Source organism: Aulostomus chinensis, chromosome 13 (assembly GCF_037954235.1).
Source record: "Aulostomus chinensis isolate RoL2024-O1b breed Wild chromosome 13, RoL_Achi_v1.0, whole genome shotgun sequence".
In the NCBI taxonomy this organism is placed as follows: Eukaryota; Metazoa; Chordata; class Actinopteri; order Syngnathiformes; family Aulostomidae; genus Aulostomus; species Aulostomus chinensis.
Window position 1 is genome coordinate 23,960,408 of NC_141332.1, and position 21,873 is coordinate 23,982,280.

The window sequence follows — 21,873 nt, forward strand, 5'->3', positions numbered from 1 at the left end:
TCTGCACTGGGGGGTAATTTCCGCCAAAACACGCGGCTTACAAAAAAGTGTAATTACCCTTTTTCACTGACTAAAAGAAGACGAAAAGGAACGATGATTCAATAAAACTCAAACTTCTGTAGAATTAACAATACTTAATTTAAATCAGCTGACCAAAATAAAAGCAAGTTTTCATTGACTAAAACGACTAAAAGAGTTAGTTTTCTTTGACTAAAAAGACTAAAATGATCAAGCCGTTATTCAACAACCATCTCAAAATAAAAGCAGGATTAAAATGACTCAGCGGGATGAAAACTAAGAGGGACAATAACAAATTAACAGGAGAAGCAGTGAATCAAATGTTGGTGACAGAAGCGACTTACATTGATGTCTTCCAGGTTCAAGGAGTTCAGATATTGATGGTTCCTCTTCCACAGTATCGGGGGTCTCCACTCCCCCGTGATGGCACAGGTCAGCACTGCGCTCTGGCCCACTGTTACTGTTTTGATGGTGACTCTCTGGTCATCTGGAAGCGTCAGCAGGTACACATCTAATAACGAGAGAGAGAGAAAAAATCCATAATGTAACCCTGCACTGACTCCACGCGTTTGGAGGAAGAAGTAAAAGTACATCTTTACTTCTTTGTCAAACTTCTGATCTGTGTGTGTTTGTGTGGATTGGAGGAGAAAAGAGAGAATTTTACTGTATATTGGATGTGTAATGGGCCTCTCTTTCCTGTAGCAGCTCATAATCCACAGGAACAAAACCCACTGAAGTTCTTAACACTGCAAGTATTGTTGTTGTTTTTTTGTTTTTTTTGGGTCCACATTTTCCTCTTAATGAAGCCTGAAAACATGAATATGAAATATAAGAGTGTCTTAATTAGCTGTCGGTGTATGGAGGCATGTTTTTGTGATGCAGTGAGGCAGCACAATTATTGTAATTTGCAAGGTAATGGGAAGGAATTAAGTTTAATGTTCTGTAAATACTTTGCATAATTTATGTGATGATATTATTATGGAAGTTCTGTTTTCTCCAGCGGTCTGTCTGAGGACCCCGTGTCTGTGTCTGTATGTACTTTTTTTTATTTTAGGAAGTTAACACGACAAAACAGACTTTTGGGAGGCGCTGGTGCTGCTGGTGCTTCTGGTCTGCTGACTGTTTGATATCTTCTGCTTTGTAACCGGAGGTTGGAATATTTTTCACATGCCTGTTGTTGTAAGATTTTAAAACCGGCTCTTTGTCGTAAATGCCCAAGAGTGAATCATTCCTGATGGAGGTAAAACTCTCTCCACCATGATTCAGTGATCCAACAGAAACTCAAAAGTTTTCGAGATATATTTCTTGTGATAAAACCAAGCAGAGAGATAAAATACCAACGCAAAGACGATCCATCATGGGTTGGTGTGAGGTCAGCCCAGCTCTGGATGGTTAATGCCTTTTGTGAGTATTTTGATGAGACAATGAGTAAAACGTACACTCATCCATTCTTTGGCGCTGTTATGTAACGTAGCCAGCGAGAGAAGGCTTTTTAATCTTTCTCCTGGGTAATGAGCAACGGAGCAAAAGGAAACACAGACTCAATTTGTTCTGCTCCTAAAGGCATGAAATACAAAAACCTAATGAAAGAGCAGGTCCAGCGGACAGTGTTCGCCCGCCACAGCCCAGAGAATAAGAATGGAAGCACCTTCAATTACAGCATGACTCCGATGGCCTCGCTTCTGAACGGTTTTTTAACCTTCACCCGTCCCCTCTTTGGTGAGCTTGTTGTGTCTATGATCTATGAACTTGGCCAGCGTGTTAGATCCAGGCCAATCAGGCAAGAGCCGTGAGACAACCCATAATTCTTTTCATTGGGAAGCTTTGTCTTAAGACGTCTAATCTCCATTTGGCTGAGTAAATCACTGCCAGGATTACATTGATATTGCAGGATTAATAACAGCCGCTCCTTCAGAGTGATGTAGAACCGCTAAACTTTAGATTATTATGTGAGGTTCAACTCTGCATTCATTGATGAGGTCGTATGAGCTGCAGTTTGTGTTGTTGAATTCATTTATTTTCATTTAGATATTTATTAAGATATAAATATATATATATATATATATATATATATCTCATTAGGTACACAAGCACTGTAGTTCAGCCTTTTTTGGTTTATTTACTTGGCATTAATTCTGACTCATCGTCGACAAATTTGTCTTGACTTTGCATTTTGTTCTCCATTCCTATAAATGATGCTAATCTCCTTCCCAGGTGCGTGGGGGCATAGAATAAAAATGAAAATCGATAAGTTTCGTAACGCCTTAAAAAAAGTCTTGTTCTTCTGTGAAAATCTGCACTCTAAATTTTACTGTCACTGTTTTATTTTTCCACCCTGGTGTGTGTAGCTGCCCCAGTGACCTTGACCTCTGACCAGCAAAATCCTTTCAGTTCATTCCTCAGTTACGTTGAAAATTTGTGGCAAATATGAAGAAATTCCCCTCAAGCTGGTCCTCAGATAGCAGGTTAAATGAGAATGAGACAGAAAGACTTCCAACCCCCCAAAAACAAAAACATGGCTCACAGCTGTCCCCGTTGCTGAGGCATAAAAAAAAAACCTCACGCAACACAATGCAATTCAGTGCAACACCACAAATGTTGACCTGAAATAGAAGGAAACTCTCAGGGTTCTTCTGCTGCATCCCCCTCTGCACCCAAGGCACGATTAAAAAACCCCAAACCAACTGTGTGGTCCTGCTTGGCCGGAGCTGTCCCAGCACCTTTAGTTCTGCTTAAGTTCAGGAGAACATCATCATATTCAAAGCAGCTCCAAATGGATGCCTCTGAGTTTATTAATACTGCGTGCGCCTTTCTTTAGTTTTGATTTGAAGGTAAAAGTACACGTTGCTTCTGTTGATCTGCTGCAGGGGGAAAAAAAAGAGTCTTAACTCTCCTCAGAAATGAAATTAATGTAAATAAACAAAACAGCATTAGACATTTTGAGTCTCTGTGAGTCGCTGTGTTGAAGGAGTTAATTTCTCTTAAAAATACAAACAAAGAGGCATATGTCTGACCCATATCATGCTACAAGCTTGTGTTGATTTATTGGAAAGTAAAAACTTTCCTGTTGTCGACGGAGAAGAACTGAGGAAAGTGGATCTTTCCATGTCACGCCTCGCTGCTTCCCACCATGGCGAGCAGATCAAGACGCCCTGCAGCCACTTGGCTCTGCTTGTGGTGTTGAGGTGGTGGTGGGTGGATATGCTGACAAAAATCTCCTTCAATAATGTCCTCCCTTACCATTCAATTACAGCCACCTTGTATCTTAATGCTTCTGGAATTCGCTACAAGCAACAAACTCGATTTGCTACTGATCCCTGGAGGGATAGAAATGTGTGAAGTTATAGGGAGAATTTAAAGAAGAAAGAGGGCAGGCAGGCAGGCGGGTGGGCTCCATCATAGCTTTAGCTCTTGGAAAGAGGAATGAGGGGAGGGAAGAACGAGCGAGGGATAGCGTCCGACCTGAATGAGAAACTCCTCAGAGACAAGGCGGTCTGAGGTGTTGGAGCAGACTCAAACAGTCCTGCACCTCCTCCGCGAGAGATTTATCAGAGGAGGCAGTGGCCTTGGCTCCTGGTTTTGGTGTGATTTTAGACCTGAGGGACTCTGCCTCATGGGAAAGATCAACCTTCACCGGCCAAGTTGTAATTAGTGATTAACAGTGAGGCACAGACTTTGATTTACTAAGCCTTGCTCCTCGATTGGGACGTGGTCAGCGCTTGAGGTAAATCACCTTTTGCACTGGAAGCAACAAGCTTGTCAAGGAAAGTAGCCAGGGCCTGCAGGACATAGCGAGAGGCCGACTTCATGAAGACAGATTGCACCAAGTTGCTTAGTAGACCCCTTGACTCCTTCCTCCATCATGCGCTGTCGCTCTCTTTCTCAAACACGCTCGCTCGCTCCGTCTCCCTTCACCAATTCCCTCATTTCTCTCTAACACACTCCTTCGCTCTCCCTCTCAATGATTTTCAACATTACTAAGGCTGAATGGTTGTATACCGCCAATTGCTTTAAGTTTGACATTTTGAAGTGCAGATCAAAGTATTTTCACTGATGCTGATTCATGGCCCGTAACCATAGACTCGAGGGGGGAAGAGACGCCAACAACAGAGTACACATTCATGTGAAAAGTCTCTGATCTTAGATGGTTGAGCTGATTTGCAAAAACTCTCTCCCAAAGCAAGAAGGATGGGATTGCTGTTTTTGATACTGCAGTTGAGTGACTCGGTGGACGTATCTTTGACAAAGGTAGAAAATATTTTGAACAGTGAAACACACTTTTGTATTCCCATGGAAAATACTTACTTTTGCTTTTGCTGTTGAACTGCCGCCACTAGTCCCACTACTAAACAAAGCCAGTCCCCAAACCAGAAGAAAACAATAGCAGAACACCAATCAGGAGATTTTGAAGTACACCCGTACGGACAAGCACGCTGTCTGAGAGGGAGAGACGCAGTTGCACCACTATGCTTCCACTGTATTTCTTCTAATCTCTTAAGAGAAACACACGTCATGTTAGAAAAGAATGAAATAAAACCTGGTAAGGTGAGTAAGGAAACTCCAGGAAGGAACAAGGTGAACACACCTTGTAAGTACCAAGTAACCCCTTCATACAACCATCACTTATATTTGCATTTATTAATTATGTATCACACTGTGTGTGTATCTTTATGGACATAGACTGCACAAAAGAGTGGAAGTAGCCAAAATGGCACAGAATTTCATGGAGTCCTATTTTGAAAGAGTCAGTGTGGCGTGGTAGCAACCTTTCAGTCTACTTGTCAGTCACCAGGAAATATTTCATTGAAAAAGCAATTCATTTGAAACTTAGGATCCGAAAGACTGTTCTCGTCAGTTGGAAGCATGACGTTGTGTTGAAAACAACATGACACGAATGAGTGAGGTCGTAACGTTGTGGCTGAGGTAGTTATCTAGTGACACGTTGTCTTGGACTCCTATACGATCAGACTAATCTGCCTGCTGGAAAGCACGCAGCTTTCAGGACCTTTGCTGGCTCCGCTTCGGTTTTGGTGTTTCTGTGCCCCAGTACGTCTGATGTCTTTATGATGCAGAAATTACAGGTGAAAGGCGAGAAGATAATTTTCATAAACATATAACACGAAGAAAGTATAACGGTGAGTACACAGGCTCTAAGACAGCAGTGCATTTAGCGAATGTATCAATAAGTTTCAGACTCAGACAGAGTTATAATAAGGGGTACGGCTCAGGAGCTCCACTGAACATCTAGTTATTGGAAGCTTTATTGGTTTGACCTCTCCAGAGACTGTCGACGTGAGCGAGAAGCCTGAACCCACAATTGCTCCCAATGAGCTGGTTTCACATTACATGGTAGACTCTTCAATCAGAATGGATGAAACATATTTGAGTGTTGTTATGGTGGAGAGAGATGCTTCGTTATTGCACCCCAGTAAACTAAACTCCAGTACCACAACATCAGTTATTCGTGGTGGTGGTGGTGGTGGTGGTGGTGGTGGTGGTGGTCAGGCTGTTCTCAGTCTCGCTGTACTTACCCAAGTTATTGTCTCAACTTTTGAATTTTTGAATCAAAGGACTGTCCAGGATTTTGCTGCAGTTTCTCGCTGCAGGGGTTTGAACAGATGCGCTGTTCGCAGGTGTTGATTTGGTTGGATTCGGCATGAAAATGTTTTGCGTAACCATATTCAAATCTAGAAAATGTTTTACATGATATCTTATTTATATATATATATATATATATATATATATATATATATATATATATATATATATATATTAAAGAGAGAGAGAGAGAGAGAGAAAAGCAGACCCCGATTCCCTTCAAAGCGTACTTTAAAATTACACAGTGGTTGGAGTTACTCTTTTAGCTTCCATTCTTCTCAACTTTTGTCTTTGCATAGTGTCAGAACAGCATCACAGCACGCTTGGGTAGCTGCATGAGTGCAAAATGAGCGTATATACCAACACCTCCAGCTGGATGACAGAAGATGTTAAATGTTAAGAGTGTTAAGAGGTGAGAATAAATCCAGCAATCAGTTTACACTGTAATACTAATCTCAGTCTTGACAGCCTGGAAAAGCACATAGGACCTCTCTCGGTCAGGCAGCACAAAAAACAAAACAAGCTGCCTCATGGGTGTTGGGGGGGGGGGGGCTGGGACACTGTTTAGTGTGTGTTTTTAGTGTTTTTAGTGCTGCTAATATGTTGCTCTGCCGAGCAAACATAATAGGGTCTTCACCTGAAGTACCTTCAGGCTCAGGCCCTAAAAACATCCGGAGAGAAGGAGTGTCCTGACTAACATCAATGCTGGTACCGAAGCATTCATTCATGAATTTCATCCTCCAACTGTGTCACTGTCCTGAGCAGCAGTGGCCTCACATCAGCCTCTGATGAGCTGAGAGGACACTGGCAGGATGGCATCAGGCCATTAAATGGTTATCATCAGTCGCTTATCGTGAGCAGAAGCTTGAGGGAGTAAAGCCAAAAGGCGCCCTCTAGTTGCCATAGTAAGCATGACCAGAGGAAACACAGGACACTGAAAACTTGGCTTGCTTTCATCTTACAAGCAGGGATAGTGATTGCCTTACGAACATATAGAAATAGAATATCTTTATGTTTACCTCAGGAGAGAGCTGCTTACATTCTAAAAAAATAAAACTGTTCCAAAAGTTGAGGGGATGTTTTATTTCTTATGTATATTAGATGAGCCTTTTTTGCTGTAGGGTCATACACTTTTGTATTTTAAGTGAGAATGGAATGGAAATGAGGAAATGGAGAACTATGTGGTTTGGCTGAGTAGTTTTCCCATCAAATTTATTGTAAACCACTGAATAGCAAATTACAAAAAGGAAAGTAGGGAATCATGTGCTGTCCATTTCATATTCCATCCATCCATCCATTTTCTACTTCTTATCCTGTTAAGGGTCACAGGGGGTGGAGCCTATCCCAGGAGCCTTCAGGTGAGAGGCGGGGTTCACCCTGGACAGGTCACCAGTCAATCACAGGGCCAACACATATAGACAGACAACCATTCACACTCACAGCCACACCTACGGTCAATTTAGAGTCTGGATTAACCTGGTCCCCTCTTGATGTCTTTGGACTGTGGGAGGAAGCCAGAGTACCAGAGAGAACCCACACAGGAACAGGGAGAACATGGAGACTCCACACAGAAAGATCCTGTGCTCCAGCCGGGGCTCAAACCCGGAACCTTCTTGCTGTGAGGCGACAGAGCTGACCACTGCACCACCGTGCCGCCTCCATTTAATATTCATCATCTAAAAAGCATGACTGTTTGTTAGTATTGACACATGACATGACTTTTCATAACATGACTTATTTTGACATACTCTGCATACACTGTTATGAATCTAGTAACAGATGATCACTCTGATTGGTCTGACCTCATCTGATGCATTATAATAAGAAAGATTTCATTGGCTGGTGATATCTGAGGCAGACGTTATCAGGGAGCAGCTCATTCCCATTCCCGGCAGGACTGCAAACGGATATTTGCAGCAGCAAACCACGTTTTGAAAAAGACGTCAACCCCTAACCTTATTACCATGCAAGCGGGAAGAAATCTGCCACCTTTATATTTTCACTTGGGTCTGTAAATTTGTTGGTGGTTCCCTGAGAATTACCAACAAATATTATTGCAGCTGCATACATGAAGTTTTATAATAATCTACTGTCGTATTTGCGCAGGAACACAAAGTGATCCAGATGTTCAGAAATTGCAAGAAATAACCTTCTATCACATGAACTTGGATTAATTAATCTATTCAATTCAAAGCAAAAACCTAAAGACGCGTCGTCTATGTTTCCTAAGTATTAATAAGTGTATTGTATATTTAAAGAAAATGGTTTTAATGTTTGTCATTAAGTTAAGAGGCAAGAACAATGGCCTCGTGAGAACGGGTGAGAATATTGCCTTTTGTACTTCAGTTGAGGATCAACATAATTCAACTTCCTTTAAATCTCTCTAATGCATTCTGGAGATAGAAAAGTCACACTTTGCATAATGAACCATGAATTATGAAACCATTTCAACGCCACTTCTCCCAAAGAACGAATTGAATTCTCAGCAGGAGTTTTGACAAGTAAAACCCTGAGTATCCATTAATTGTGGCTAAGCCTTGAGGAGTGTTGAATAACAGCAAACCTGCTTTCATAGAACCAGTCCAGTCCACTAATTTGTGAGCTTGGAGAGCTTCCTGCACATTTAGGGATTACAGAGGACCTGGAAAGACCCAAGATTAAAGGTTCACTGCGTTAAAACACAGAGTAATAGACAGGGAAATCATTTCACAAAAATTAATGGGGAGAATAAGAAAAATAAAGCCGCATAGGAACAAATTATATCCCTCCCAAAAGTGCAGTCAAAGTTAATGTTATTGAGAGGAGAGTGAAAATCCTCAAACCAGATTATGTGTTTGATATTCTGATGGAATGAGAACCCGCTGTGTGATTGACATTGTCGGTGTTGGAGTATCCTTTGTTGTGAATTGCACCTGCAGCATCGTCTTCATCGATGGGTTGGACCGGTCCCATTACTGAGATGAAGAACTCGTTACTCACACTGAAGCGTGATGAATTAACGTGAGTTCAACCAGCAGCGAGAGGGGCAGATATCAGTCGAGTGCTGAGTCAACACCGCAGACATCAGAAGAAGTCTAGTGAAGCAATATTCCGTCTCCTTGCGCCTGACCGTGTCACTGCCGGGACAGCATTGGCAGTCAAACATGCCTATGGTATACTGCAATTGTACAACAGTTACGAGTAAAATATAAAACACAATCCAACAAAAGCATGGAACAGATTTTTGGGAGTATGGTAGCATTCATCACTTCATCAACACTCTACGCACTTAGCAGGCTAGCTGGCTTCCAAACAGCACAGACAACGATGCTCGGCTCCCCATACTGGAGGAACACCCAAGACACTTTGCTTCAGATGATGAAGGATGGAGGAGTGTCGTCGGGAGGTAGAGGCAGCTCTGCCCTCTCCACATCCACCTCCTCCTCAACAGAGACTGGCTGTATGGAAGTCCTGAGAGTCTCAGGTTTGGTAGCCGGTCATCCTGGTCAGCAGGAAGGGGCCTCCCAACAAACCAACAAATCCCACAGGTCCGAAAATCAGCGAGAGGACGTTAGTCATGAGAAAGTCTCTACTGTCTCTACTCTCTCGCTACTGCTCTGATATAAAACGTTGAACGAACTCAATGAAAATGACCTACTTTTATTGAACTCCTCAACCAATTCATTCCACAACTTCACCCCAGAACTTGACATAAAAAGACTTGACGTTGTATGGATTATTCTGTGGAGAGTATTACACTCCGACTGGTTATTAGTGAAATACACCTGTCACGCTGGATGGGAAAGAGCTTGGTGCCTTTCTCAAACCTTATTCTGAACCCTTAAGGGGTAAGAAAACAAGAACCATGTGTTGAACGTGAGCTCCCGTGTGAAGTCAAAGGCCCCCCCAGTAGGACTGTGTCATCTGCCCGTGAGCCAACGAAAAGAGAGACTCATGAGTTTGATTGGGTTTCAGCTGCTCCTACCTCATATATCTAGTCTGTATATGGGCGGCTGAATTTTACTGTCAAGTAATAATAATAACTTGGATTTATGGAGTGCGTTCCAAAGACCCAAGGCCGCTTTACAAAGAGGAAAACACAATAAAACTGACAAGAACAAAAATAAATAAGAATAACTGTGACTGACGGACTGCTAGAGGTTGAATGCTGTATTGAACAGCTGAGTTTTCTCAGGTTTTTGTTGTTGTTGTTGTTGTTTTTGGTTTTTTTTTAAAGATGTTTGGAGATAAAGCTCAGCATATAAGAGGTAGAGAGCTCCAGGAGGCCATTACGCTGAAGGTTCTGTCAGAGCCCGGTGGTGGGGGTGGAGGGCAAGTCCAGCTGTTTTTTGTGACTACCCTGACTTGGACGTAGGTGAAGACACAGCAATTGTTCTGCTCAAAACCGGTTCGAACGTGGGTAGGTTCAGGAGACAGAACCACGGGATGGAAAATCTTTAATGGCACCAGCTCTAGAACCCTGCGCCAAAGTGGTGGGTGAAGAGCTTTTTTTTGTGCCACTTTATTATGATCACACACCTGCTATTTGTAAGAGATAATACACATCAATCTCTCTTTCTTTTCAGTCACTCCACATGAGACTGTAGCTGTGGAAACACTGATATGGAACATTTTGGAAAGCCTAGACAAAATTAAAGGATTGCAGACACAGTCAGAACAAAGTTTAGCTTCATACCACTGGCAGAAATTATATATAACATTTGTTCAGAGTGAACATTTTGCAGGTATGTTCAGTGTGAACACACTCCAAGGCCTCCACCCTGTGCAGAACTCAACGAGCTCCATGTCCTGGATGTATGTATGTGTGTGTGTGTGTGTGTGTGTGTGTGTGTGTGTGTGTGTGTGTGTGTGTGTGTGTGTGTGTGTGTGTGTGTGTGCAGCAACAACAACAAATATGATTAGTGACAGACAGATATGGAGGTCATTACCCTGAATCAGCTAAATATTGTAAAGATAAACACTGTTGAGCAGCACGGTGGTGCAGTGGTCAGCACTGTCGCCTCACAGCAAGAAGGTTCCAGGTTTGAGCCCCGGCTCCATCACGGGATCTTTCTGTGTGGAGTCTGCATGTTCTCCCTGTTCCTGTGAGGGTTCTCTCTGGTACTCCAGCTTCCTCCCACAGTCCAAAGACATCAAGAGGGGACCAGGTTAATTGATACTCTAAATTGACCACAGGTGTGACTGTGACTGTGAGTGTGAATGGTTGTCTGTCTATATGTGTTGGCCCTGCGATGGACTGGTGACCCATCCAGGGTGAACCCCGCCTTTCATCCAAAGGCTGGGACAGGCTCCACCCCAGCCCCTGCGACCCTGAACAGGATAAGCGGTAGAAAATGGATGGATGGATGGATAAACACTGTTGACAAATCGAGTTGGGATCGAATATGCTGTACATGTCAGTTCAACACTTACTGCTTCAAAAAGGAAAGGTGTGCTGGGATGTTTGTACGGGCCTTAGAAGAAGGATTTTTGGGAGGCGAGGATGTGAGCCCAGCCAGCACATTAGCCCAAGGGAGCATTAAAAAAAGAGGATTCTTTCCAAGTGCTCCCACATTCATTCTCATTGTTGTTGAAGCAGCATATCTAGACACTTGGAGAATGCATTTAGTAGGTGTACCCAAAACAATTAAACCGTGTGGTTCCCAGGCAGAGCAGCTTCTCAGCGTCCAGCCAATTTCAAAAGGCTTAAAAAGGACACTGGCACGCCAAGGTAGTCACAGTGTGTCTGGTGTGTAGCGGCATTTCAAATCATCTGTCAAGTAGTAATTATTCCCTAACGTCTCTAATGTTAAGCCACCTTGTATTTTTATTGTCTGTGCGGATACGGGAGCTGAAATCAAATCAAATAAGTGGAGACTCAGAGATCAGGTGTACAACGTTGCTGCCATCCTTTTCATATTCAGGTTGAGAGATTAGTTGTGAACACCACAGATGTTAAGTGGTCTGCTACAGATGACAGGCCTCGCTCTCGGCTCCGACTGCACTGGAGTGGTTACAGCTATCTTGTTTTGGCAGATTGCACACCCTTACAGGAAAAAAGAAAAAAAAGTAAAAGCTAAGCTGCATTATGTGGTAACACACAGAGCAAATATGGAAAACACCCTCAAAGAACCTACAGGGGCATTTGTGTGGCTTTACAGGCATCGATTTCCACCAAACTGCGTAGTGAGGTGTGGTATGAGCCAAGGAAAATAAACATTGCATTCTGGGGCTGATTTGTCACAGCACCACCTAATGGCAGCAGGACATGGCTTTGATGCCCTCCTGGTAGATCAACAAATCAGAATTTAAGTCATAGTCATAGCGACACCTAGTAGTGTTTACAGGAATATTGGATTTGCATCAAAAATTTATGTCGTGTACAGCAACAAGTGTGTCAGCAAGGAACTGCATCTTTTCTAGCAAAACTTGTTTGTGCACATGGGAAAGTCATGTGACTAAAAGGCCTGCGTCATAAAAATAGGAAAGTAGCATGTGCGTCTTTGCTTCCCTTCTTGTGTTGGCTTTGTTGAAGCTTTAATCACGTGTAAGGTGCAGTGAGATATTTTCCCCTTGTGTGGGAATGTGATCATGGTTGTATTTGTACATCGCATAGCTGTTAACAGCTGTGTGCATTATGTAATGTACTACACAACAAACCCATACATTTGAGTTGGGAAAAGCTTAAGGTACGTTTACATCAATAATACTATAGTACTGAATGTTTTTTTTTTTTTTTACGTATGTATTCTGTGACAAAAGAATGACAGTGCTCCAGATTTCTGTCTTGATGCTGCATAAAGCTGCTGATGTCTGACAGTCACTGTATTGTTGCACCCTCCAACCAAAAGTTAATGACACTTCATGATGGATGACACCTTATCTGTTTACCCATGATGCACTGGGCCATAATTCATCAAATTATTCAACGATGACAAGGGGCTGGCTATCAGTCGTGTGGCAGACATCATTCATATCTGTAACATCATCTAATTAAAAGACATAACTTCTGCCAGACAGTTTCCTTACTGCTAGCTGAAGCAAATTGATTCTCAGCCCCCTTCTAGTCTATGCAAACGAGGAATGAATAATGCATGGACATTAAAGTCTTATCTTCTGCCCTGACAAACAACGTTGCCATGCTTTGATTCCACAAAGGTGTGCAAAGCGTCCTTATTAACAGAGTAGTCAGACAGGTGCCATTTTCATGGGCAGCCATTCTGCATTTACTGCTGTTCATTTCCAAGCTGCACCATAACTCTGGACACACTGGATCAACGGATTTACTTTATGATGGTACCCAGTTTATTACAGCGCTTAAGGTATTTGCATAGATTTTTATAGCTGCCACTCTGAGATTATGTCGGCAATGAACTGAAAAACTATAACTTTGCATTGCTTCGTGCCTCAGGTGCTGACCACGATCCGTCAGGACAAATCCTTCCACTAATCTCTGTCCAATTGCCCTGCAGAGTCTTGCCTCCATCTGCTTTCAAGATTGAAATGCAAATATTGAGTTGGTGCATTGTTTGGACTCTTACACCTGTATGTGCAAGAAAATCTAAATTATTAAACAGATCTGATGCACATGTACTTTTTTTTTTTTTTTTTTTACACAGTCCAATAACATTCAGTACAGTTTTTTTCAATCAAAGTTTGGTTCCTGTTATGATTTGGTTCTCCATACAATTCTTGCTGGTAATGAAGTAACACATTTTCAGTCCGGGACATCACCTGACCTCAGTCCCAGCACATCAAATGTGCTACGCCAAGTAGCTTGTTGTGTTTCACACGAGGCATCTTTGACATCTATATGAGAAACCTGGTTGTGTTTATATTTTCACATCATTTACGGAGGATGGCTCCAACAAACACTTGAACTGGTGTTCAGTTTCTGTTTAAAACCGCGTCTTTCTCAGTCAAAACGATGAATGAAGATTGACTGATGTATCCAGATACAGCGGGTCTATATGGCTGTATCGATTAAGACCGACTGCACTGGTTAAATTTGTGTGGTTATATGTTCAATTTTTGGCATTGACAAACCGCCATTGTTGTGATTCTGTTACTCCTGCACTGCTGAAGTTGGCAAAATGTGAGGAAATTCACATCACGCCGCCAAGTGTTGAAGTTTGTTCACTAAATCTCATGTAGCTGCAAATAAGATTCCTAAGCAGATGTGAACATATCCGTTCTTTCCCGTCTCTCTTGTTACTGGATTTAGTAAATCTAGCAGCATTTCTTCTCTCAAGTAAAAGTATAAAGGCGGCATTAGTGCTGTAATGTCTGTAAATGTACATTGCTGTATAGCATCTCATTGACTATTCTCCATAAGCCTGAGCAATGCCAGGTTGAATGGTTTTCTGCCTATTTGGACTACTTTTTATCACATCGGGCTGGAAAAATAACATTGGGCAGGTACATAATCTAATTAAAGTTAGGTGTTACTTCACAAATTGAGCTACAGCTCTAATTCCACCACTGCTTTGCCGGCCCGGTTCAGACGAGGCATCAGGCCAGCATTTTGATCTGGTTGGAGGGATGATTTTTGAGTCTAAAATGAGTCTTGTGTTGGTGAACATCTACCTTTCTCTAGGTAATGTGTTCCCTTCAGCTTAATTAAACTCTTGCAAAGACTTTGCCTCCCTTTATAAGAAGCAGCAAATGAAGATATGAACTTTTAATTAAATGTCTCTGAATAATGTGAAAGAGCTCTGTGCAGCTCACAGTCACTGATCATTTTTTCTTTTTTTTGGTTAATGAATCTTAAAACAATACAATCTACCCATTTTTATTTAAAACTAAGACCAAACTACTGGTGGTTTGACAAATCAGTGATTCTACACTTTTTATTGCGTCTGTTCATTTGCGTTGTGACTGTGTTATCTTCCTGGGTTGGATGAGTATAGTTCCATTGAGATGAAGAGAATTTCAACATTCAGAGCAGCTGTTAGTCTCAGGAGAAGGTGAATTTGTGACTTTGTCATCTTTTCTTTCTCAGCATGAAGGTCTATCTTTGAAGTAACTAAGCATTTAGCAGCATGAGCTAGGTTTAAAATGATTTTTTTTTTTTTAAAAGACACCATCTGAGGATCATTATTACATGTCACAATTCAGGTGAACAGAAGAGAAATTACTTCAAATGTTGGTGTGTATGAAAATGTTCAGCGAGGCTGAGAGTTCATTAATCAAATGCACTCACAGTCATGTTTATATTTGGTCCAGTGTTGCTAAATGACACATACAGAAAAGAGAATGGAAAATTGAGAGCGTAAAGCGTGTTAAAAGAAACTGTGCCTCAAAGGGGGAGATTCAGTCACATAATATATCCTATTTCTTTGTGAGGAGTTAAGCTGGAAGCATGCAAAAAAAGATCTGAAATCTGAGGAGGCAGTAGTTGGAGTTAGAGCAACTCAACTCTTCAAGGAAACGCCGTTCTCTCCCCAGACTGGCCGGGCTTCCTTTCATTTTGTAATTTGCCAGAAGGGGTTTTCTCCCACTCATCCACATATGATGGTGGGAACAGCAGACAAGATGAGACCCCTTAATGTTGCTCTTGTGACTTTTTCACTGAAATGCTCTAAATATAAAAAAGTGATGATGAGACGAAGGTTGATTATCAATTCTCTCCCACTTCTAAATGCGTCGAGCCAGGCAAATGTCAGAGGATATTCTGTCAGAGGATATGCAGCTGACTGAAAATGTCAGACAGGGAGTTTATTATGGAAGAGATGAGGAGGAACACGAGGAGGAAACTAGTGCACGTATGTTTGTGTTTCCCAGATACCTGACATTATTATCAGCCTAATGAGGAAGACTTGGTTTTACTGGAGTAGATGTGACCTGGTTCCTTTGGCATGAACACAATGTTGAACTCTTTCATCCATCTACCCTGGTGGACCAAACTTCTGAAGACAATACAGGCGGAGACACTCTGAAGTTCTCAGTGAGTAAACTTTTGCCTTGACATGAGAAACGAGTCCCTGTTCACCATCATCCTCACTTTGGCTTCACTCAAAGCACAGCTTTGTCACTGGAAGTGATGAGATTGGAATTGTTCTGTCTCGACATCGGCCAGCTATCTGGATGGGTTTCTATGGTAACGATGTAGGCTTCACTAACTACGCACAATGTTGACGAGGCTTTCCATGAGAAGCAAGAGGAATGGTGCTCATTGTCCTGCCCTCCAAGCAGTCAAGCTGATAAATCAGCGTGCAGAACTCCGTTATCTACTGAGGGAGAGGAGGCTGGTATACGTTGCAATGGCAACTTTCACTGTGCAGCAGGAGGAACGATGCAATCGCAAGGTCGTGACAGGTGGGACATGGAGTTCACGAGACCTCTGATGATGCTCAAATGCAGTGGGAAACTATGTGGGCGTCTTAATCCAAACCTTGTCCATTACAACACAAAATTAAGGTGATACTTCATCCAAAAAGTTTTTGTCTTTCAAGTACTAACAAATCAATGTCTTGAGCTCATAAAGACATTGTTTTTGTCCCAAGCTGCATTATTTCTTCATAATTCCAGAATGCAGAAAGCCTTTGGCCAGCGACGGCAACAAAACAACGGCCCCAGAACACGAGTTCACAAACTCTAATGCGTCGTCCGATATCATCCACCACCTCATGATCCAGCTTTATGCTCAGTAATCTGCAAACACTTTGATTTGCGCTGAAAACAACCCAGAGGTGGTACAGATCAAATCTGAAGTCCAAAATTTTGATCCCCAGACTGAGAAATACGATTAGAATCTGATTTGAAATCACCTCCAAATGTGATTTGAACCACATTTGGAAAAATTGCATTTAATGTGTTTGTTTTGTGTGTGTGTGTGTGTGTGTGTGTGTGTGTGTGTGTGTGTGTGTTTCGGAAACCAGCCTGAATACAGTCGATAGCTAGGTCAAAAATCTGAGCACAGCTGTCAGTCTGGAAAAATATCGTAAAAGTAACGACGTTCAGATGTTTTGAGCAAGTCAGTTATTTTCCAGAGCTTGAGAGAAAATGCAATCTCAACCCAATTCTGAAAGATACTCTTCTTACATTGATATAAAGTCATTTTAGACACGTGTCACATGCAAAGCTATTGAAAGCATCAACAGAAGGGTTTGAAATGAAGGTCTGAAGTTACCTATCAGCTGTCTGTGTGGTTTCAAGCTTACAATGCAGGTTTATCACAATTATCTCATTTTTGTCCAAGTGAATTATCCAGAAGTGCTGAAAACTGATGAGCATGAAAATTAACATTGTCATAATACTTATGGGCTGAAACACTGCGAGCAATCAACACCAGTACATGTGATAAAACTCATTAGGAGTTTATTGACTGAGGCTGGATGGACGAGTGATTCAGTCAGCCATATCTGATCCACAGACGATGTGAGTGGAGAATGTAGAGTAACGCATGCTGGCTGGATCTTAATTCTGTCTCAGTGACATCGTTAAAAACAATTTTTAATGCTGAATACTTGGATGAATGGATGTTTGGACAGAACACGTGGTACTAAAGCTTTGAACTCACCGAAAGCTGTATAAAATTCCTCTTTTGTCAGATGTTCATCATCATTTACGTCGTTGTACTTCAGTAGATCGAACAATGTGCACTCGGAGACGTCCTTGGAAAGGCCCTCTTGCTTGATCACCTACAATGAGAACACAGTATTGTTCGTTTGTAGTTGGGTTTGTGTTCAGTGTGTGTGAAAGGTTTCCGGTTGTTGACCATCAACTTCGTGGTTCCGACTATTTCAGAGTGACTTGTTCTTTGCTGGCTCTTGTTTGTGTCTCCCAAAAACAACACTCAAAACACACCACCTTTCCGAGTTTCTTACACAACAGTGGTAAGAGTTGTCAGAAAGTTTCTGTTGTTTTAAAGAGGCGCCTGCAGGTGAGTAGAGCTGGGAGATATCAGCTGGAACACAATGTGGCCACAGCATCTAGACTGAGCTTATTCAGCTTCAGTTTCTATTACAGTTTCGTTGACAGAGAATCTTTGCCACACTTTTGTTCAAAAGTATGTGAAGTGCTTAAATGCCTGGGTCAATAAATGACATTTCTTGTCACATACCCAAGGTAAAATGTAAAACCCATTCCATTTATTTAAAGTTGATCATGGCTCCACCACCTTATTCCACACATTCTTTGCATTCCATTGGCATGAAGGAAGCAGCGTATTGCCATGATCTACATGCCAAACCCCAGTCATCTTTACAATGTGGTTCCATCCGTTTTCTCTCTGTTTGGGGAAAGAGGGAAGACACTCCTGATTGAGCGCTGACTTGCATGGGATACTGCTGCGGACTGGAGATGAAGCACCACCATTGGATGAGTGAGGTGTCAATCAAACGGTGAGAGTTCGATGGCCGTTACCTCATCTGTGATTCCATTTTGCTCAGCGTATGAACGCTGCAGAGGCTGCAAACGGATGAGATCGCTAATTGTAATGCTAATTTATCAGTCAGTGGGCATGTTTGGATATAAACGCCATGTTCTGGACTGAATTTTTGACTGCATCTCAATTATATGGTTCTTTAACTATGACCTTTTTTGAGATAGATGACCACTGGAGGAACTATTCAGCCTTGAGGGGGGTTTATAACTCTCTCTTAGTCCTTTATTACTTTAGCAGGTACCAGCTTCATGAATATCATTTACTGAGCCAATCACCTGCAGCTAGACAGGGATAAACCTTCAGACGGGTTCGCGTGTGTTATGAGAGTCCAGTTAGACTGCCAAATGTCTGATTAATATCCATATTGCACCTGCTGTCGCGGTTGTGTCTTAACGTGCTTCATATATCGCTCACAAGAATCGGAGCCCCCGTATGATGTGGGGGCTGATATGTGTGTTGTTGGGTTGTAAACTCTCTGATACTGGCTGGGTGCCAAAGCTGATGAGAGACACACTATCAGCTGTCAGTCTATTGAGGAAGTTTTATAAAAGGGACTCAAACGATGCGCAGGGTTTATCATTACCCCCCTAAAACTCGACCCTATTGAACACCTTCTACACAGCCCTGGCAGTAAAACATCCATCATACTAGATCAGCCGTCACGACGCTGATCACTGGGGACAGCTTTATACATCACGCCTCATCCATGGAATCAGTGCACTTCCCTTCCCAGCATCCCTAACCCAACATTTAGGAGTAGCCGGTAATGATAGACCAAGATATATGACATGAAAACACCCCCCTCATGTAACCCGACAAGTTCTCTTACAAATAGAACATTTGGACGATCTGCACGAATTTGCACTTTTATCTATCCTGAAAGTCATGTCCTTTGTGGAGAAAAAAAATAAGCTATAATTTCAAAGCTATTCAATTACGCTGAAATTGCTTTCTGAAATTTAATACACCAACATAAAAACTCATCACAGACCCAAATCATAATTACTTTTAGGTGCCCCTGTGTTTAGACGCTGTCACCCCACAGCTGACATAGTTTATTATGTCATTCATCAGGCTGATGAAGCTATTTTGCACTGCGATTATTATGCCGTGACCTTGAGTATGCAAAATGTTTAACTTTTCAGACACTGCAGCAAGCCAGAACTGTAGTTCCATTGTTGCAGTGTGATGAAATATTTGTCATGATCTTATCTTTAATCTTTTCCTGAGATTAAAAAAAAAAAATACAGTGAATGAGGAAAAAGGACGGCACACGTGAATGTGTGCATGTGCAAAACCCCTGGAATTCAGATAAAAATCCCATGATGGCCACCTGCAAAGCATTGATATTGTAATTCCCCACTACTACAGATAATTCCCTCTCTTCTTTTCTCTCAGAAATATCTTGTGTGGCTGACACAGTGTGACATCTGTCAAAAAGCCCACATGTGTCACAGATAAAAACAGGAGGAGGGCGAAAACAGCCCTTGAGGAAGCCATGAAAAGAGCTTCTCCATCTGGATGTTAAATTTTACTGACTAGCTTGTCATTTAATAAGATAGGGAGATGCAGTCATACTCACTCCATTTAAGGGCATATTCACATATAAGGAATACTGACAGTATTATTCCATCAGCACAGCACAGCATGGTTTGTTGACAATGCATTTTACTCACTGAGCATTGATTTCTTCCATGCTGGCACAGGGCGCAATGTACATGTAAAAATATGTAAAAACATGCAAATACTGTGAAAATATCACTTTTTTTTTTTTGGAGATGCTTGGAACTTAAGATAATAAAATTAATTTATAGTCAGTCTAAAGCATCCTCCCTGTGAGGCAGAGGGCACGGCCAAGCTAACCAAGGTGACCCCTGTACGGATGGAATGTCCTGTTTGATCAGCAGGAAACCGACTTAAGAATAGCAACTGGGATCACTATTCCAAAAACCACTGCGGGTTGCTTACCCTTTCAATTATTCAAACACCATCTATATTAAATCAGTCCTCAGGTACAGGAGACGCTATCTGTTATGCACAGAATATCTTCGTTCCTGTTGGCAGCCACAAAAAGCTCTATTTACAACCATCCCTCTTGGCAGTGCTGGTAAAAGGCTGCAGCCTCCCATGAGCGCCAGGCTCCTTTGACCCATATTGCTTTTCAAAAGATTCACCTAGAGCCGTTCACTCAGCTACCAGAGGGAAGGGTAAAGAGGAGTAAAATGGACACAGTTATGGTAGACATCAAAGCAGATGCTTTAAACACCTGAACACACAAATGGCTGATTCATTTTGGACGGATATTTCAATGAAATTAATCTGACAGCCCCGGGAGGGAGTTGGAGACTTTGACAAATTAAAGTGTTGTGACATAAATACTTGAACTAATGAGTCTGATTATTTGTTTGTCTCCTGTGCTTTTAAGTACGTTTGTCTGTTTATTTATGGAGGTTTTTTTTTTTTTTTTTTTAAAGATTTGTGTACTGAACCACTCAAGTTTGCCATGTGGTTGAATAAAGAATATATCGAAGTCCTACCATGAACACAAGAAGTTCCCTGGTGATGTAATTTGGGACTGATTCCAGGAAATGTTGACTTGGTACTCTTGTGGTTTACTAGCTGCGTTTTAATGCTAAACATACAAAAAAGTCAAGGAAACTTATCTGGAAATCACCAACTACAAACTTGAAACGGTTCACTATCGAACAGCAAAACTATCCAAAATATTTGTTGACGCACTGTCAAATTCACTGTCCGGCATAATCCTCATCTTCCTCATGGTATTCGTGGATTACTGGGCGTACGACTGGATAAAGAAGACTTGGATTATACAGTTACGAAGAAGTCAGTGGTTATTCAAAATAGTTTTATTGTTTTATTGCCAGTAATGTTTATAATTTGAGTACTTTCATTGTTTTTAACGTGGCTTGTCATGTTTTGATCGTTTTGTGTTGTTATTTCCTTCGTGATCTGCGGACACTTTTGCTGCCATTTGCACGTATTCATATTTTTGCACGCGTTGCCTCAATGATGCTGTTGGCATATTTATCTCCTGACTGTGTACCATGATCAAAACATACAAATAGGGTTGGTTTGAAAGGCTGCTAATTAACCAAACTGACAGAATGATTGCTGTGGGTATAACTTAGAATTCTTATATTTCGCAGTTGGATTTAGAGAAAGAACTCAGAGGTGATTAGGAGGACATCGAGAGACAGGGTAGTTACCTTCAAAGTGCTCATACTTTATTAAGCTATATGTTTTTCTCTTGATATTTTTCCTTTAATTAGTAGGTAGTAAGATGGATTATACAATTCATTATTCTAGATTTGTAAACTAAAACATAAAGACGTCATAACAAAGCCGTGCCGATCAACACAAGCATTAAATGCGCGTTTGCTCCGGTTTGAATGAGTTGTCCTTACCTGTGAGAGCTCGCTGGCGCCTATTTGGCCGTTGTTATCACCATCGAAGCGCTTGAACATCATGTCAACCAGCTGCTTTCTGACACTCATGTTGTCCTTGTGGACCCCGTGGATGTTGGACCCAAAGTATCTTTTGTCATACAGAACCAGAATCTTGGTTTTCAGTCGCCGGTAGTCACTCAGTCTGCAGTTATCATCTGGGAAAGAAAGGAAGAGCTTCAGCAAAACGGAACAGAACAGAGCAGGCACATAATTAACAATCAATGGGCACGATGGAAAGAAACTTTGATTTTGCTCAGTTCAGATGAATAAAAAAAAAACAAGGGTTGAACTGCAGATTTTCTACAAATACCTAAATGACTCCCAGGTGTTGAAACTGGCTCATAATTAAAAGCGTAATGATTTATAAAACCGGATGCAATGTTTGAAATCTCAGCCAATTAGTACCTGTGAAAACTAGAATCC

The 21,873-nt window shown here is 41.7% G+C and overlaps 1 protein-coding gene across 2 annotated transcripts in view; it reads right to left on the reverse strand.

Moving 5' to 3' along the window:
* fstl5 (follistatin-like 5) overlaps nt 1-21,873 on the reverse strand; it is a 157,340-nt gene that overhangs the window by 49,088 nt on the left and 86,379 nt on the right. For both annotated transcript variants that reach the window (XM_086222213.1, XM_086222214.1), the window contains exons 5-7: nt 21,409-21,605; nt 17,117-17,237; nt 363-529 (exon numbers count right to left, since the gene is read on the reverse strand). In XM_086222213.1, coding sequence (XP_086078339.1) covers nt 363-529; nt 17,117-17,237; nt 21,409-21,605 — 485 coding nt within the window. The remainder of the gene's footprint in view (nt 1-362; nt 530-17,116; nt 17,238-21,408; nt 21,606-21,873) is intronic.